Here is a 20,488-nt window from a genome sequence, read left to right as displayed (position 1 = left end):
TTGTCTGTGTATGCGTGCCTGACTGTGGCATGTGTGTGTGTGTGTGTGTGTGTGTGTGTGTGTGTGTGTGTGTGTGTGTGTGTGTGTGTGTGAGTGCATGTCTGTGTGCGTGTGTGTGTGTGTGTGCATGTCTATGTGTGCCCATATGTCTGAGGACGTTGTGAGTAAATATGAATAATTAGAGATATGAAGTGACACACAGGCACACACAGAACAACTTAATCATTTGAGAAATATGAAGATAGCACACACACTAGCCACCATCGGTTACCTAATGTTGTTGATCAAGGATGGAGATCATTTACGGTTCAAATCGGACGTACAGCAGTGGTAGGATAGGAGAGAGAAGGACAAGGGCGACGTCCATCGATGATGATGATGCCCTCCTTGCCCTTCCTCTACGCCGGGAGAAGCTCTGAAAAGAGGTGAGAGAAAGAGAGAGAGATGCCCTCAGGTGGAAGGAGATACTGCCATGCTTGAAGAAAGAGCGTGTTGGGTGCTTTAGGGAACCACCAGATGGTCCAGGGAAGTATAGAAGCAACAAAAAGGAGTGCCTGAATAGAGCCGTAAGACGGTGGTGGGGGCTGTGGGGGTGGATGGAGGGGTGGTGGTGGGGTGATGGGGCTGAGCGAGAGAGGGCGAGAGAGAGGGAGGGAGGGAGAGAAAGAGGTGGAGTAAGGGTTACGGTTAGAAGACGGCAAGGGTGGGGGGAGGGAGGGCAGACTAGAGCGACGAAGAGATAGAGAGAAAGAGAGAGTAGAAAGGAGAGGTAAAGGTGCTTAGAGGGTGCCTTATGGAGAGGGGGGTGAAGAATAGTTGAAGTCTGCAAGGGCAGATATATGGAGAGTATAGGGGGAGGGGGAGGAGGAAGAGGAGGAGGAGGAGGAGGAGGAGGAAGATGGAGACTTACCGAGATAGCAGGAAGAAGTTGGTGTGATATGAAGCGGATAGAGCAAGAGGGATGGAGTCGGGGGGGGGGACTGACGATGAGGGCCTGGCAGAAGAACGGGAGAAGAGACATATTATCCCATTGAAGCCTGGTCTTGTTCGAGACGCAACCTAATAAGCAGAGGACAGCTGAGCTGAAGGAACAAGGCTGCCAAATGTGCTCCCAGTAGTATAGCTTCCATGTCGGTACTGGCCCACATTAAGAAGGAGTGTGGACGGGAACTGGACCTGAGCGGAGTGCTGGAGCTCCAACTGGCGCCTATTCAGGGTGCGAGATTGGACCAATCAGCCGGCAGCACTGCCTCACAATGCTGCTGTCCATCTGTTGATTCACTTACCGGGGTGCAATGTGTTGGTGTTGTGTGAGGGTCTAGTGTGTGCGTTGTTCGTTCGCCGTTTGTGTGTGTTTGTGTGTGTTTGTGTGTGCATTTGAACCAGGGATTCTTTCCTCCGCTGTGTGTCCACATATATATCTGTCTCTCCGTGTTGGCGTGTGTTTACTTGGTTAAGCCGGTAGCGAAGAAAGGTATGTTTTAATCAGGACACGCAAGGTTAGAACCACCAGACAACATGAACCCTAGCTTGATCTCTCTTGGGAGAGTGAGCGGGCTTTCATAAGAATCTGGTGGTTTCTGAAAGATCTTTGACGGCAAATAGGTCCTTGGTGTGATTTGTGTTGCGGTGCAACACAATTCTGATTTATTAGTGTCTTCAACACTTCATTGTCTCTTCTGAGACGCTTCTTAATAAACCGTTCATATTACTGAGAGGGGGACGGGGGGGCAATAAAATTGCAACATGTAATATAATGTCAGCAGAATTGCAATATTAAAATATGTTTAATAACACTGAAACAAACACATGACAGAGAGGGAAGACGGATCTCCACAGCACCAATAGCTGATATTATTCCTTTACAACGATTCCTGTGAAAAGGGCCATGCAAACTTGATGTTAAGATCTGTTTATTTAGGCCATGATGCTAAGGTTGAACACCCCTTCATCATCCTATCCACCGGGCATATTGGCCTGGAGGCTGAACGTGTCTGTCTGTGTGTGTGTGTGTGTGTGTGTGTGTGTGTGTGTGTGTGTGTGTGTGTGTGTGTGTGTGTGTGTGTGTGTGTGTGTGTGTGTGTGTGTGTGTGTGTGTGTGTGTGTGTGTGTGTGTGTGTGTGTGTGTGCGCGCGCGTGCGTGTGTGTGTGTGTGCGTGGGTCAAAAGTGTGAGAGAGATCAAACGAGAGACAGCATTTCTATATTTATTGGTGCATATGTCAATGTGTGCATGTGTGTGCGTGTGTGTGCTTGAGTGTGTGCGTGTGCAGTTCCGTAGAGACAGCCAGCGAGGCTGTCGACATGTGTTTGCGCGGGCGCACGCGCGTGAGCACTCATGCTCGTTGTCCTTTCGTGTCAATCTCTCCTCCAAAAAACTCACGTGTGCCCTCCCCTCTCTCCTTCCCCTTTCTACCCCCTCTCTCCCTCCCGCTGTGCTTCCAGTCTGCTCCCAGTTCGCCCGGGGGGTGTACGCCATCTTCGGCTTCTACGACAAGAAGTCCATGAACACGCTGACCTCCTTCTGTGGGGCGCTGCACACCTCCTTCGTCACGCCCAGTTACCCCACCGATAACGAGGTGCAGTTTGTCATCCAGATGCGGCCCGCCCTGCGGGGCTCCGTCCTCAGCCTGCTCTCCCATTACAAGTGGCAGAAGTTCGTCTACCTGTACGACACCGACCGAGGTAGGTGGAGAGCGGCCAAGCGCTGTTTTTTTTTTTATCCGTGTGCGATCGAAGTACCGAACCCCCGACCCAGCGACTCTCACGGAGTCGCTCTTGAGTGTTGTGTTGCAGTGTGTCTTGGTATTTAGTTATCAGGGTAGGATTTGATCTTCAGAAGACACACGCACGCAAAGCAGGCACCCGGCTCATGGACGCCTCCTCGGGGGCGAACTTTAAAAAGTTGGGTTCGGACACGGACGGTGCCTTACAGCACCTTAACTAACAGATTCCATTATTCACTATTCTGCATGTCTATGTGGTGAAATTCTTAGCAGAGGTTAGCAGATTTCCCGATATTCATCCTCCAAGTTTGATCTCTTCATTTCCGTTTTTGGGTTTCCAGTAGTTCCCTAACTTTCGTTTAGTTCTTAGCGCGCTGTTTTCTGCCTTGTGTGTACAAAACAGCTTGTGCCAGTGGTGTATAATGCAAACTGCAGTTAAACTTAGTCCGGGAGAAACTTTGGCAACACTGTGCCTCATGAGGCGTAACCTTTGGATGCTTGTAACAGTCAGGGGGCTCGTGTCTCTTGATTTTCTGTTTAATCACGTTGCTGATATTGGCTCGTCTCTCATATGGAATGAGGTATATCACAGCTGTTACTCCGCAGAATGGCTTCCTCGCGAAGATCCGCTTTTACCCTCGAGGTTTGCTTATTGAGCTGCGTTAATGGAGGGTGTGTGTACTTCCCGGCAATTGCCTTGGTCTTGTTGACTAAAGACAGTTGGGGTACAATACTGCGGTGTAGCACTGTTTGACATTCTGTCAACGCATTTAAGTGTTTGCTTCGTGGACTTATTGGACGAGAACAGGCGCTCGTTATCTTTCAAATTAAATGCAGAAATCATGGCGACCAACAGCATCTTCAATTTGTTAGAGATCCCCTGCCAAAAGAGTGGTTACACTAATGAATGAATTGTGTTTACAGGATAAACTATTCTGCCACTGCACACCTCTAAAGATAGGGAAAAGCTTAAAGGCCGGTCAAAGATGCAAGCTCCCTGTTTTTCTCGCTACGCAGCACAAAACATCTCATTATGGAGAGGTCCCGGCCCGCTTATCGGTCTCACCAAACTCCTCGCCTTTTCCATACTGTCCACCCTGCTCTCTGTGTTCATCTCCCTGACCCCCACCTCTCACCTCCCCCTCCATTTCCCTCTCTCCCCCCAGCACTCTTGCTCTATCGCTCTCACACACACACACACACACACACACACGGTAGAAGAAAGAGTAATGCTCTGCCACTCGCTCCCTCTCTCCCTCTCTCTCTCTCACACTCTTTTTCGCTCTCCTCTCTTTCTCTCTCCTTCTCCTATCTCTCTTCTCCCTCTCTCCCTCCCCTGAATGTATTGCTCTCTCGTTATTCCTCCCTCTCTCCCTTCCTCCTCCCCATTCTCTCTCTCCCTCTCTCCCTTTCTCCTCCCCACTCTCTCTCTCTCTCTCTCTCTCTCTCTCTCTCTCTCTCTCTCTCTCCCTCTCTCCCTCTCTGCCATGGACTCATGGAGGGCAGATTATGAAGTGTTGCTTTAGAGCAGCGCTCCATGCGTTGTATCTTGGCCCACGTGGCCCCCGGGGGTCCAGGGCATAGGGCTGGCGTCCGCGGTTCAGAGATAATATGTGGTTAATTAAGGTCACTCTGTGTGGCACACTCATCCTAGCTCCGCTTTGCTAATGCTAACAACACACACACACACACACACACACACACAACCGACATGTGTGCGCACAATCACATAGACAGACAGACACATACACACACACGCGCGCGCACGGAGACACATATACACACACGTACACATCCTTCAACAAACCAAGCGGCTCTGTCCAGGCTTGCATTTACCCATCCCCAGAAAACGATGGGGTCTGCTGTCTGGCAGGTCATACCCGGACAATGGAGCTCGGAGGACGTGTAAAGAGAGAAACCAATCAAAAACATGAAGAAAGAAAAGAAGAAGCAGAAGAAAAAGAATAGGGCGACTCTAGCAGTCAGCGTGCGTCATGCGGAAAATGCATTTGACTAGGGCATAAGGTCATAACGGCGTCCAGAGAGGGCGAACAAATGCTTTCCAAACTTATTTTTCGGTACTTCAAGCATCTCCAGGAGTTTGGAGCTTGACGTCACTTGACTTCGGGTCTAACTGCCAACACTCTCCTGTCCATTTACCATGAATTTTTTGGCGATAAGCCCATTATTTGACATTCCCATGTCAAGGGGCTATCATTTCTATTTTTCATATTTGAGATAGCTGCCCATGGACACAGGATCAGGTATTAGAGAGTTTATTTAATCCGTGTTTTAGACCCAGCGGATGTTAGTAGGATCCATTATTAGAGAGTTTATTTATCATTTCATGTTTTAGTCCCTGCCCATGTTAGTAGGATCACTTATGAGAGAGTTCATCTATTCCATGTTTTAGACCCTGCCCATGCTAGCAGGATCACTTATGAGAGAGTTAATCTATTCCATGTTTAAGACCCTGCCCATGCTGGCAGGATCAGGACGGACACAGGGCCCCCAGGTGGGGATTAGAGTCCTTTATTGATGCACTCCATCCCAACACATTGCAGAGGCTCTGACACCAGCCTCATCTAGCAGACAGATGTGTCAGGGAGGCTTCTGCTCCTCTTATCGGGAAGCCCAGCCTCCCTCTCAGTCTGGACCGGGCCCGACCCCGAGATGTGCCGCGCAGAAAGGTGCAGGGGGTCGAGGGTGCTTATTTTTAGTTCTTTACCTGTAGCGTATTAGGTTAAATTGATGCTGCTATCTATCTATCTGTCTAGCTATCTACCCATCTATCCAGTGATCTATCTATCTATCTATCTATCTATCTATCTATCTATCTATCTATCTATCTATCTATCTATCTATCCATCTAGCTCTATGTATGTTAGTATATATCTATTTATCTTCTGTCCATTTTTATATCAGTCTATCCGTCTATCTATCCATCCATCTATCTATCTGTCTATCTGTCTATCTCCATCTATCAGTCTTTCTGTCTATCTGTCTATCTATCTATTTCTATGTATCTAGCTATATCTCTATCTTCTAGATTATATACTTATAAATTATGCATGTATAAGCAGGCTTAAAAATATTACACAAATCTACTAGCAATGGCTTTTTGATAATTTCTGCATTTCTATTCATGACTAGATTTAAAAAAAAAAAGAAGATGGCATCAACATGTTTACCAGCCTTATTTCTGACATTCCCTGCAAGCCGTACTGATAAATGAGTAAACAATAGACTCGCTAGCCTTCTGTTTGATTCATAGTTTCAGTTAATTAGCTTCTCAAGTGCTTTCTCTGTTCCTTTAATATACGTGTATGTGTTTAATAAAGGCAACGAGACACAGAGTACAATAGTGAAATTGGCAATAACTCTAAAAACTCGACTCATTTCAGGAGGGGAAAGGGAACCGACAGAGTTAGGGAGCACCAATCATGAAGCGCCTTTCATTACAGGGTTCTTATTATGTCAATAGAATAGATTAATTACGACTATACGACAGATTTGGCTCATTTATTGAGACAGGGAAAATGCTTTTAGGCGGCGGCACCGTGCTTTCAATCAGGGAGGGGATCGTCCATATCCTTCAGACTCTAATGCATTTGAGGGAAATGGAGGTCAATTTGGGCGCTAAACACCACGGTGAGAGTGTTATTTGAAAGCAGACATGATGATGAAAGAGCTGCAAGAAAATGGAGGCTGGGGAAAAAAGAAAATATTTGATGGATTTAATGAGGAGCAACTCTGTTTTATAAAGCCCAGGGAAACCTGATCTGAGCTTTGATGGAGTACGTGTTCTCTACACTGTATCAACGTCATGAAAAAGGGAAAAAAGAGTTTCTGATTCAAATCTAGATTGCAGATCCGCATTTGGTCTTAGTTAAGTAGCCTTAAGACATCACACATCTGGCACGTTTTTCCGGTCGCGATGTTGCAGAGACTTTGACTACGTCGTGGCCTGTGTCACATCTAAGATTGCTTTTAATCATGGCTCAAAGTGACTCATTTCTGGGACTGGACTTGGACGAGCGATGTAAGTAATTCATCTGTAATTTGAAAACACATCCTCTTCTGATCAACTGAGAGGAGCAGGTATATGCAATATGCAAACAACTGTCTCCTGCTGAATATGCTGATCAGTGGTGTTCTGGGAGGACGACAACAGTGCTCTTGAAGTGAGAAATGCTTTTTTTCCTACTTTACGCAACCCGCTTAACTTCTCAATCGAGGTTAAGCATCTCCTTGCAAGAGAGACCTGATTGATTTGCCGGTGCGGTCTCTACTCACATGCACCCCCTTAAGAACCAAAGGAACCGCGGGCCAATCCTGCCTTCACTCATCTATAGGTGTGGAAATGCGGGCGAAAAGGTGGAAGTGAGCTACATGTTTGGACCGAAATCCACCCGACCACAAGCAATCAAACAAGACACAAGCACCCATTTTTGCAACCGTCACTCCCCCACACACTCCCTAGCCCCCGTTATTTGCCGCTGTCAGAAATCTCAGACAGCAAAGCACTGGCATTCCACAGTCTCCTCACGTCACAGTCCCTTGCCCGCACCCCAACTGTGAATATTATTCTTTCATTTTGTCCATTGCATCAGCAGAAGAGTCCCATCTTTTAAAGTCGGGGCTGAAGTGAGATGGATCTTGCCCTTTCTGCTTTGGCGGTCAGGTATGGGCAGATAATTGCCGGGCCTGTGGAGCCGACAGATGATTACAGGCTTTATTGTCTCTCCCAGGCACAATCAACCCCGATTCAGCAATCTTACCCGCATGTGATTTATAGGACCCTCGGTCCTGCATTTCTCCCTAGACTGTCCCCTCCACTCCTACTTTATTCCCTTACTATTCTTATCTTTTTTGGCACCCATAATCCACACATGCAGACTAGAGTAGTGTGTTTTGATTACCACTACAGTTATTCATAACGGTCGTTGTAGTGTGGATCTGTAGAGGCATTAAAGACGCTGCTAAAAAATACTGAAATCACAAAGCCATTTGTTGAGCCAATTGTAATGTAATTTTAGCCTTAACTTATCTTAATATTAATAATAAGTAATCTAGTAATGTTAATAAGTGAAAGTATAATCCTTAAACAGTGAAATGACAGGATATTCTGGGTAATATTTTCCAGTTCTTCCCTGATGTCTTGCTACAGTTCGTCTGTTTCTAGAAACAACAAATATATCTCGCCTGATGCCTCTTTCCACCAATCTTTCAAACCGGCTCCCCGTTGCTCCCCTGCACAGAGAGACAGCCAATCCTGTAACTCCTCAACTCAGCCAATTAAATGGATCTAAAGTCCAGCTACAAGCAGGAAAACATATTATTGTCAAAGTAAAATGAAGAAGAAAGAATAACTATCCTTCACGGAGGCACTCTATTGACAATTGCTGAATGGCCATTTGGAGAGAGTAATACCAGCGACATTTGTTGGTGAGGCCTGCCTTCACGGTCCACTTAGGTGTGTCCTGGCTGGCTATGCTGGATTTTACGCTGTCTAAAAATATCGACGCTGTGACAGCGAAATTAGGGATCAATGCTAAGCCTTGTGTCACCTGTTTTCATCCACTCCAGCGTGAACAATTAATAGCAAATGCTCACATGGCAGAACCGAGATGCAAGGCAGGGCCTGCTCTGAGGATTTCTGCCGTTCTCCTCGATCACCACTTCCCCAGGAATTAGCAGAAAGTCGAATTTGGACAATTTGGAAAATGGTATTGTGACCCACGAATGTACCGTTGTGCTAGTACCGCTAGATTGTTTTTAGCAGAGCAATTATTCCACTTGTGGATACACGCGTCATACCATTCGATAAAGAATGTCCCTTGGTTCCGCAGTGCCCCTCTGGTATTCTTTCCTTTCAAGTCGATATTCTCTGTGTTCCCAAACTGCGCGAGGGTCACAGTGCGCCGCATCTATTGATCCTTCAAGGTTTTCTGCTGCAAGACGCTGGAATCATTGTGCGCCTTTTGTTCTTTTTCCGATCCCATAACCGGTGCATTGCACGTCAATTCTTTTAAGGAATCCCAGATTCAATGTTATCATATATATGTACGTTCACATGTAGGATCCACCGCTGTTTCCAATAACGGCATCACGGGGGGTTTTACAAAGAAGCGAGGCGGCAAAAATCACATGACCTTCGGAGAAGTCCTTGGATTCAACCCGGCAGTTCATTACCATATGCGTAGGCGTGCTCTAAATCCATAACATTGCATTACATAACATGTCTTGTTTGGTATTAATTGTGATGCTTTTGATGTGTGTGTGGCTGCTGGCGAGCTATAACGCAATATCGGTACTTATCAGGAGTAATCTTAATGCCATCGGTGCACTAATGATTTGTTAATGCTCTCCAATGCTGTGTAATTAAGGAGGAATTAGTCGCTAATCCAATGCCTTTCTGCTGCCCTTGCCACCTGCCCATGGTCTTGACACTGGAGATGTGATTTAAGGTTGAGATTATGTGCACAGTATCACACGCGGTTAGATATAATGTAATCGTATTAAGCACACATTCAAATGCCATTCAAGTGCTACTAAGTTTAATCACATCTTAAACAGAATTCAAACCAATATGGGTCATCCACTCTAAATCCAACGAGAGAAAAATATCTTCTCGAAGTTAATTTAATTTGGGTGCCAAACAAATATTCACAAATGATTACGTTAACCATCGAAAGCTAATATATTCCACCTTGCATATCCTATTACAAAGAAAAGCGGTACCAGCTATGCTGTCCCTAGTGAACAACCACATCATAGGGATGCATCAATCTAAGTCTATTGGGCCCTGGCGGCAATCCATACTATTTACAATCAAGTGGCCGGTGATCAGTCTTAAACACACAGGATAAATCTGGGCTGGCACAGTTGGCAGGGCCAGGTGCTTAGCAGAGGCCAAGGTGCTTGTGAATGGAATGATTAGATGACCACACGTAGTTAGCCTCATCTCCCCCTAGCTGCTGCCAAACCAACAGACAGAGGGAGGGACCAGGGACGAGGAGTGAGTGGGAGACGAGAGCGAGAGCCAGAGGAGGTGGGGGAGGGGCGATGGGGGGAGGGAGGGAGAGAGATGGGGAGAGAGAGTGAGAAGGAAGGGGTTGGGGAGAGAGGGGAGGGAGAGATGGGCAAAGAGGGAGGGAGAGAGAGACGGAGGGGGAGGATGAGAGATGGAGAGAGAAGGAGACTGAGGTAGAGAGACCGCGAGAGGACTGATAGATAGGAAGAGTGAGAGGAATAGAGCACGGAGGTAGGAGAGTTGGAGGGAGAAAGAGGGAGGGAGGGAGGGAGGGAGGGAGAGACAGAGAGGGAAACACTGTGTTCTAAGACAGAGCAATCAAACAGAGTCAGCTAGCTAAACTGGACCTCACTCCTCTTCTTCTGGGCTCCTGCTAATTGGCTATCCAGAGACAGCTGCCTTTGTTCCTGAAACATTCAAACAATAAATGGCTCCACTGTTTTCCCTGGATACCTTTGATGAGCATCCAAATCAAATATCTCCTTTAATTTGTTTGTGCTGTGTCCTGGCAGTGTTTACTGTTGTAAACAAAAAACAAATCAAGCAATACTTATTTTTTCCAAATGTACAGAGAAAAATGATGTGTTTAATTGGAGATGGGACAACTAAATGAGAGACCTTTTCCTGTAAAATATGGTGAAAGTACAGTGGGGGGTTTTATCTTGACATGTTATGTGTTTTCTTAAATCTTGCGGCATACAGCAGCCACAAATTAAATACTGCAAATAGTACCTCTCTCTCTCTCTCTCTCTCTCTCTCTCTCTCTCTCTCTCTCTCTCTCTCTGTCTCTGTCTCTGTCTCTGTCTCTGTCTCTGTCTCTGTCTCTCTCTGTCTCTCTCTCTTTCGCTCTCAACAATGAGCACCCGTACAGATACTGATCTCTAATTAACAAAGGCAATGTTGGTTAGAATGCCTACAGATAGTGTGTGTGTGCGTGTTTGGGAGGGGGGGACTTATGTGTATGGTTGTGTTTGTGTGTTTGTGTGTTTGTGTGTCTGTGTGCGTGTGTGTATGATAGGGTGTGAGTGTGTTTATGTCTGTATGTGTACAGACACACGCACACACACACTCTTGTACTGAGTGTATACACACTCTCCTCCTTACATTATGACCCAGTCAACCGCTACTTCTTTTGTTTACCTACAATGACTTCCTCGCCACCCCATGCATACTCTATGAGATAGCCGGCCTTTATGTCGCCTTACTTTACCACTAGCTCCTCCGTAGCATCGCCGACAGTGGCTTTAGGTTTGAGCCGTGCGATGTCACCGCAACGGTTTTAATGGCACATCAACTGCACCTAGCTGAGCCTTTATATCAGCCTCATTTGCTCCATTTTGCCTCTCTCGCTCCCTCTCTCTCTCTCTCTTCCCTCCCTCTCTCACTCTCTACCTCTCTCAGCCCTTCTATCTCGCTATCTCTCTATCTTTCTCTCTCCCCTGTCTCTCTAACTCCCACAACCAGTCATTCTCGCTCTCTCTCTCTACCTCTCCCTTCTCTCAGTCTTTCTGACTCGCTCTCTTTCCTACCTCCTTCTCTACCCTTGTCTCTTCTCTCTCCTTTCTCTCTTGCCCCCTCTCTATTTCTCTCTCTCGCTCTCTCTCTCTCTCTCTCTCTCTCTCTCTCTCTCTCTCTCTCTCTCTCTCTCTCTCTCTCTCTCTCTCTCTCTCTCTCTCTCTCTATATTTTTCTCCCACAACCTCTCTCTCTCTCTCTCTATATTTTTCTCCCACAACCTCTCTCTCTCTCTCTCTCTCTCTCTCTTGCCCCCTCTGTGTCTCTCTCTCTTTCCCATCACCTCTCTCTCTCTCTCTCTCTCTCTCTCTCTCTCTCTCTCTCTCTCTCTCTCTCTCTCTCTCTCTCTTTCACTATTGCCCCCTCTGTGTCTCTCTCCCTCTCTCCTTCACGCCCGCTTCATAAGAACTAAATTATGCATGCGTTGGGGGAATAAATCAACTTGGACACGCTGACAAGAAAGGACACAACTGAGAAACCATAAATTCTGCCAGAAAATATGATATTAAAGAGAGCAGGGAAGACTACCGGAGTAACCTGGCTCGCTGCTCTGTATCCCTGTGTCAACATTGCTCATGGTAACTCTCAATCACATATCGATCAGAAAAACATGGGGGGGTGAAGCATAGATCAGGAAGTTGAAGATGGCTGCCATCTTGACTAACTCATGGCTACAGGAGTGAACAGCTGGCAGGGATTAGCCAGTGTTTAAACTGAATGATATAGAAGTCGTCCTCATGGTGAACTGTCAATACAAGACGGTAGCCCGCTGGGTGGCTAGCTAGACGGGCAGGAAGGCAGCCATATACAGCACCCCCTACTCACAGTAAGCGTGAGCAGCCAAGCCACTACTGCCGTACATGTCTTCTTTGACCTCATTTGTTTGTCTTCAAATATCAAAGCTAGAAAGTTTTTCCTGCTAGGCCATATCTTTTTGTTTGTTTATGCAATTGGATACTTCAGGGGGGGAAGTTATATTCACAATATATTTCAAATAAAGCTTTATTGATAGAAATTTTGAACTCGATCCATTATACTATCACTTTTGTATTGGAGGGATATATCACCATATGGCTGCTAACAATCTCCACCAGCAGTACTAGCCTGTTCTAGTTCATGTTTGCCTATGATTTCACAGGGACCTGAGAAGTCCATGTTGTAAGCTGAATATAGAAGCTTGGTGCTGCCACTAAACTCCATAACTTAATATATCCTGTCACTGATTCAGGTTTGAACACAATGTGCACGTGCCTTACTAAGAGATCAAACACTTTTTTTATAGCCTCAGAATTATGAGAACAAAAATGTAGGAGTATTGAAGGAAAGGTGGGTGGGTGAATATTATTTACATTTTATGCAAGCGATGAATGCAACAAAAAGTGTGTGTGTGTGTGTGTGTGTGTGTGTGTGTGTGTGTGTGTGTGTGTGTGTGTGTGTGTGTGTGTGTGTGTGTGTGTGTGTGTGTGTGTGTGTGTGTGTGTGTGTGTGTGTGCGTGTGTGCGTGTGTGCGTGTGTGTTTGTGTGGGTGTATGTTGGAACACCCAGACAGTGTGTAACCAGTACATATGTGATTTACATAAGTGGCAGGGTATTCACATATGTACTATGTATGAGAGAGAGAGAGAGAGAGAGAGAGACTGAGGGAGAGAGAGAGAGAGAGAGAGAGAGAGAGAGAGAGAGAGAGAGAGAGAGAGAGAGAGAGAGAGAGAGAGAGAGAGAGAGACTCAGAGAAACTACGTGGGTGGGCCTATCTAAGTGGGAAAGCGTAACTCTCCATCCTACTGTGTGTGTGTTTGTGTGTGTGTGTTTGTGTTTGCATGTGTGCGTATGTGCACACTTTAGAAGATACAGCCAACATGCTGCTTCTGTTTGAATTGACATGAGCTGTCTTTGTGATTAGGACAACAATTTGGCAGAGAGGCTGTTTTTGTTATAACTCTCTACTGTTAAACCCTTCTTCAAAGCTTTGGCTACATATTTAGGCTGCTTCCCCGCTCCTTTTTGCTTCAAATACCTCTTTCTTCAACTTAAGGGTAAATCCCCTGAAGCATGCATTGTGCAATGCTACAGCAAGTCCAAAGGGAAGTAAATAAATCATAACATAAATAATGTTTTTTTCGTGCCGTTAAAGAACAGCATGAATATTGTCGCCATTGAGGGCCACCAACCATCTCAACATGGGTTCTATGGAGGTGACTGGCTTGATATTGTTGATAATGTGCTTGTAGTTTGCCGAAATAGGTTTACAGTTGAGTTATTCAGCAGTCGCTTGTATCCAAAATAGACATAAATAAATAAATATGTATATATATATATATATAAATATATATATGTATATATATATACATACTATACAGGAGAAGGCAAGGGCCTCATGATAAGGATGCCTTAAGGTATAAGTCTAAAGGGTTTCAGGATCAAACCTATGAACCTTTTGGCTAGAGAACGTACTAGTCTTCCTCAATTCCATATCAAGAATCAAATTCACTCAGTTATACAACATATTTATTTTAATTGCATTTGAATTGTTTACTTTTATTACAGGGTCAACGCACAATTATTAGTAATTGCACCAGAGTTGGCTAGCAGCTTATTTGCATCTTTTGTCCCTGGGCAGGTAGAACAAGTACTTCAAATGCACTACAATAAAAAACAATACATAAAAGTCAAGTGTGAAATAAATAAAAATGAAAGCACAATAAATCCAAGGGGATCATTAGTGATGATCATACATTAATTTCCCATTGTGTGACGGCAGTGTGCAAATCAAAGATAAATAAAACAAAACCAGATGAAGAGGACCATGCAAATATTGTGCTCTATCCAATCCAAGAACCCAAGGAGTTTGCGCTCATTGATTTTTGACTTGTCACACATTGTGGACCCTTCGGATCCCTGTGAGCACGCTCAGCTCAGAGGTAAATACTCGCTGCCGGCGTCAAACAGCTATTTATTTTAGTTTCATCCGATTACAATGGAGTGCCTGCATCTTGGGAGTACATCCTAATTAGTAAATGCTCAGGGAGGCGGCGGAAAGGAAGTGGCGTTTGTTTGGAGTTTTGATCGTTTAGGTATATACATGTTCTGGTGCCCCCAAGAGGCAAGATTTGAAATACTTGAGGGACAAAAATGCCTGATTTCAACATCCACACTCGGCCGGGTGTGTTTACTGATTGGCCCTTGTTATGGTGTCTACCATAACTGATGATGCACACAAAGATATACATTTACAAGGAAACAGGAATACAGATTTGAATATGGATTCTGTGGTGAAGCGTTGCCATGATTTGTAAAAAGAAAGGAATTATTCTGTCTATCTCAGCCAACAACACTCACGTCTTTCTCCTCTCTCTCTCTCTCTCTCTCTCTCTCTCTCTCTCTCTCTCTCTCTCTCTCTCTCTCTCTCTCTCTCTCTCTCTCTCTCTCTCTCTCTCTCTCTCTCTCTCTCTCTCTCTCTCTGTCTTCCTCTATCTCCCTCTGTCTCCCTCTCAATCTCACCATCACTCTGACCAGCACAAAAACACACACACAAAAACACAGACACACACACACACACACACACACACACACACACACACACACACACACACACACACACACACACACACACACACACACACACACACAGACACAGACACAGACAGACACAGACACAGACACAGACACAGACACATACACACACACCTACACGTACACACACACGCACACAGATATACAGTTCAAGGCAATTATCTCTGTGGTTTCTGTCCAGCTTTCTGCAATTCCCACTTAAGGCCGCTGGACAGTGTTCAACCGAGCGCTGCCTCACTGCCAGCGGCCCTGGTTCACCCGGGAGATTGTCAAGTTAGGAGGGGAGATGAAGAAGCACATACACATTTACAGTGAGCACCGTTGCCACCTCCTCTGTTTGGCTGCCATCCTGTAATGGTTGATCAATCACCAACCAGAGAGAGAGCTCCATCGTTTGCAGTGTCACCCGCTAGCTCTCCCTCCACCCCCCTTTGCAGACCGACTCCGCCACAGGTACAGAGGCAGATTTTTCAGGGTTTTATCAGATTAATTTTTTGGACTGATCCAGTTATGTATTTGTAATGATCGCTGCACTTTCATCCAATGTGTTAATGCACACCCATACACATACACCGCACAGACGGAATGTTGTTTTCATCTGATCTGTCTTGTTAGCCTGGGCCAGGTGTGTGTGTGTGTGTGTGTGTGTGTGTGTGTGTGTGTGTGTGTGTGTGTGTGTGTGTGTGTGTGTGTGTGTGTGTGTGTGTGTGTGTGTGTGTGTGTGTGTGTGTGTGTGTGAGAGTGTGTGAGCAAGAGAGCGAGAGAGAGGGGGGCGGGGAGGGAGGAAGAGAGAGGGACATATAGACATAGAAAGAGAGAGTTTGTAACACCCTGCACTGCACCCTAATGAGAGAGAGGGATCCAAAGGAGCCGGCCAATGAGATTAGATGCAACTCAATTCAATTACCAGTGAGCCACTACGGGTGAGCCTCAAAACTCATCCTGTTAACATCCGCTTCATAGAAGGGGAGGAGCAGGAGGAGGAGGAGGAGGAGGGGGAAAACTGGCATTTAACTCGCGCTTAGCCGTCGAATGTTGTGTTGTGACACACACCAGTCCCGGCGACAACCCACATGGAGAAACACATGGGGTGTCATCGCACACATTTTGCCATTTCGCAGGAAGGATCGTAGTAGCCGACTCCAGAAGTAGATGCTCATTACAAGATACTTTCAACGCTTGAAAATAGTCGCCTGTTTTTCATTGGAATACATTTTTCATATTTCCCCTTTCATTTAGAATCTCAGCCGATAAACAAATCGGGGTTATATTGACAGATTCACAGAATAATTCACTTCAATTTCCTGTTTGAGCTTCATGCAGTGCAATATGTTGATGTTGTGCATATTTAGCAATGAAAGTGGCACTTGTTGTGGTGGTGTTACTACAACACTTAAACTGTCAAAACAAGTGCATGCTAATGTTGTTGGTCATGCTCTATTCCATCACTAAAACCTTGCCTGCCTTGAGAGGATATGTGCTCACTGCTCAGGAACCATGGCTCCGAAGTCCTAGTGCGAGAACCACGGTTAAATAGGCTGTATCCAGTGTTTAGTATTGTAACTAACAACAACGATTTATTCAATTTGGGGCTGGTAGGACAACACCTAAGTGTTTCGGACATGTCGATTAGCAAATGGGAAACACACGGAAATGCATTGTTTGAGTTGGAACAAACTTGCTGTGTACCGTTGGGGACAACAATTTGGAATAAGGTGTGTGTTTTTGTGTGCATTTGTGTAGAGTGTCTGTCTATGCATGTGTGTGTGTGTGTGTGTGTGTGTGTGTGTGTGTGTGTGTGTGTGTGTGTGTGTGTGTGTGTGTGTGTGTGTGTGTGTGTGTGTGTGTGTGTGTGTGTGTGTGTGTGTGTGTGTGTGTGTGTGTGTGCGTTTACACATTGGCAGAGGCATTGGAGATGATTCAAACAATTGATAAGGGAGAAGATATTAAAACTCCTGTGTTTGTGTGTGTGTGTGTGTGTGTGTGTGTGTGTGTGTGTGTGTGTGTGTGTGTGTGTGTGTGTGTGTGTGTGTGTGTCTGTGTGTCTGTGTGTCTGTGTGTGCGAGTGTGTGTGTGTGTGTGCATCTTCGTAACGGGGCACTGATCAGTCCGATCAGCCACGGTGGGGCGGTCCGTCGTGTTCTGCCAGGATTTATAGACTCTGATAAGGAATTCTTGTTGTTGTCTTCTAGAATTTATTTTCAGTGTATTCAGTGTACTACATTTATAGATGCAGCTCGACCACGGTGATCCTCCCTGAGAACAGCAAGAGTAGGATTTATGGCTCTCCTCCATGTTGAAGAATCAAAATCACTGGCACAGGACTTGGTGAGGGTTCCCCAGCCCGGTGCTTTGGAGGGTGAATCCAGTGATCGGTTAATGGTGAAAATGGCCACAAGCCCAGCATTGGAGTGTCCATACTTCATCTTGTTGGCAATGCTAACATCCTGTCGATAATGACTTACCCCAAATGGATATGCAAATCCGAGTAACCATCGGCTATAAAGTCACTTGGCAGCGTAGGAGACTAGCAGTGTCAACGGACAAAGATAGCAGGGATGCCATTACCACTTGAGAACTTAAAAATAAACATTTACAGCTTAATATAGATACTTTATTTATTTATGTTTTGTTATTTTTCAGCTTTTTGACACATGAACCTCTCTGCCAGTGTTGGTTGCCAGGTCCTGCTGTGAACAGTTTGAGCAAAATGCAAACTTTTCTGCTGACTTCATGAAGTAAGGGTGTAAGCAGCAGCAGAATTAGTAATTCTGCAAAGAATATTTGTCCCCTGACAGATTCCATCTTTTAATTTACATACAAATGTAAAACTAGGCAGGCACGGAATCTTCTTTAAATCTTAAATTAATCCAATTGTCGCCGTTTGCAGATGGAGGGGTTTGCCGGAGGCAATGGGAGATAGAGTGGAGCGCAAATCAGCATTTTCAAAATAAAAGCCCTCTGTGATTCTAATCAGATTGACAAAGCACTGTTTTTTTTTCCTATTTCTCCATTAATGTTAGCCTAGCTTGAGTCTCCCCTTGTCTTGCCGACGTGGGCAATAGGAGAAGGAGGAAACCATGTGTACTGATTAATGTACCACACCCCGGGTTCTCCCAGGCATTGTAAAGCTTCAGTAAGCCACCATATTCGTTACAATGGCCTTTTACCAATGACTGTCCGACACAACCTATTGCACATCTAGCTTGATTACCAGGTTAAACGGTCCGGCGGTTCTCTACCTTTACCCGCCTCGCTCGCGGCACTTTCCCCCCAGCGACAGCGACCGTCTTGACCCAGTTCGTCTGCATGACGTCTCCTAATGCGAGAGGCTTTTAAGGCTTTTTAAGGCTGCCATGCAATCCATCTTGTTGTTGGGTTGCTAAAGATCTCAACATAATGGCATTATCATGGCATATACATATATATATATATATATAAGACATAGATACTATCCTTAGTCACTCTTGAATGAATGCCCAGCACGTCCTCCACCTTTACCACCAGGTTATAGCATTTCATCATAACGGTCCACGCAGCCAGGAGGCAGGAAGGATACAGGCTACACAGGAAATCTATGAAGCCGGCGGCTATATGTTGTGAGCGTGTACGTTGACAATGCCTGTCCTCGATCCATCACCTTTAAATGCATGTTGTGCTACAGCAAGTTTCCACACTCAGCAGAGAGAGAGAGAGAGAGAGAGAGAGAGAGAGAGAGAGAGAGAGAGGGAGAGGGGGAGAGGGGGAGAGGGGGAGACCGGGGAGACCGGGGAAGAGAGAGGAACCCAACAATAGCAATATCTTAACTCAAAGGAGATGGGAGATGTTAACTCGCTCGACGTGTAACCTTGAGGGGCTAACACGCGGATGCCTGCAGGCGGCCTTGGTAGAGCCCTGCACGGTTCTCCTCGGCACACACAGGACACCGCGTGTTTGCGGTATTCCCGAACACTATTGCTACCTGTACCGCCCGTCAAACAGTGGGCTGCGGTAAGGAGGCTCAGCACTCAAACTGCAGCGAGACAGCCCCCTGGGAAGGGGGGAGGGAGGGAGGGAGAGAGGGAGGGAGAGAGGGAGGGAGAGAGGGAGGGATGGTCTGAGGGAGGGAGGGAGGGAGGGAGAGAGAGAGGGAGGGAGGGAGAGAGGGAGGGAGAGAGGGAGGGAGAGAGGGAGGGATGGTCTGAGGGAGGGAGGGAGGGAGGGAGGGAGAGAGGGAGGGATGTTCTGAGGGAGGGAGGGAGGGAGGGAGGGAGGGACGGAGGGAGGGAGGGAGGGAGTGTATTTTGGTGGCCGCTACTCTAAGGGCCTTTCACAGGTCCTGTTTAAGAAGCTGAAGGCTACTCGAGCATTCAGAGCAACGGAAGAAAAGAAAAAAAAAGAAATTAAATTGACGAAATGCTAAAAGGCAGGGGGGAGAAGAAGCAGGGGGAGGAAGAGTAGGGAAGGGGCTTTCTTGTTATTGCCGCCATTGTCGGTGTTGCTTTGGCTTTTCTATGGCGCCGTCTTACGCCTGCACTCTGCAGCCGGCTCAAAGAGATAAGGTTGACTAAAGAGAAATGGCTTCCGTAAAGAAACCCCATCTGCTTGGGCCCATTTCATTACGCCTTACGACAACTTACAAATATCAAATGCTGGCTAAAATATATTTTACGAGTGCAAAAATCACCATATGAAATGTGCTGATTGTCCTGTTTTGTTGGGAGGAAAATAATGAGACTCCGATGATTTTTTCCCGATATTTTTTATTCTGTATCGGGGAGCATGCATAAACATGAGTTAGAATGGAGCGAAACATTTGAGTTGGAGAACAAAGAAAATAAATGAAAGTGCTTAAATTTTGTAAGCCATTTCTTCGTCTCTTTGTGTGTAGCAAAACGCCGTCCCTGTGCCCGATTATCTTTTAAAAGCCTTCATGTTTGCCGTTGCAGCCTCACAGCGTGCAGGACTCACGTCTTTCAGATCAGCTTCTGCTCTGTGAGTAAGGCAGTCCACCAGAAAACGGGACCGCATTCTTCATCCTGCAGTATTTCACTTGACCGTAGTGTGTCCAAGAGCTCTGTCTAATGAAAATATTTCATGTTTGAATTAATTATAAGAACGTCTCTCTCTCTCTCTCTAGTGCGCTCTCGCTCTCGCTCTCGCTCTCTCTCACTTTCCCTCTCTATCAGTTCCCTGCTAACGGAAGGGATTGTTCTCCACCACTGGTCTCGGGCAATCCTTCATTGTGTTGCTATTTAACAGAGCTGGCCCCAGCCTCAATGGGGAAATAGAATCTGCGATGGGTTGCGCTGCACTGTCAAAGTGAACATGCGCCTCAGCTAAACGCCATGATTTAATTGTTGCAGAGTGCAATAGCATCATCCTTACCACCTTCGGTATAATAGCAATATAATTCCCTCTGTTCAATATCCCGTCGTTTAATTATGATATTGTCACCGGGAAGTTACGAGGGCAGATTTATACGCACCCACATCCATGCACAGGCCCCAACCCACACGTACACATGCACACAGACACATACACACACACACACACACACACACACACACACACACACACACACACACACACACACACACACACACACACACACACACACACACACACACACACACACACACACACACACACACACAAAAGAGAT

General features: G+C 46.0%; 1 protein-coding gene across 3 annotated transcripts in view; it reads left to right on the top strand.

Moving 5' to 3' along the window:
* The window catches only part of gria3b (glutamate receptor, ionotropic, AMPA 3b), a 67,498-nt gene that overhangs the window by 5,776 nt on the left and 41,234 nt on the right, over positions 1 to 20,488 (top strand). For all 3 annotated transcript variants that reach the window (XM_056600602.1, XM_056600600.1, XM_056600601.1), the window contains exon 3: positions 2,444 to 2,683. In XM_056600602.1, coding sequence (XP_056456577.1) covers positions 2,444 to 2,683 — 240 coding nt within the window. The remainder of the gene's footprint in view (positions 1 to 2,443; positions 2,684 to 20,488) is intronic.

This window comes from Gadus chalcogrammus, chromosome 10, assembly GCF_026213295.1.
Source record: "Gadus chalcogrammus isolate NIFS_2021 chromosome 10, NIFS_Gcha_1.0, whole genome shotgun sequence".
Lineage (NCBI taxonomy): Eukaryota > Metazoa > Chordata > Actinopteri > Gadiformes > Gadidae > Gadus > Gadus chalcogrammus.
Note: the sequence above shows the minus strand (reverse complement) of the source record. Positions and strands in the feature narration are given on the sequence as shown.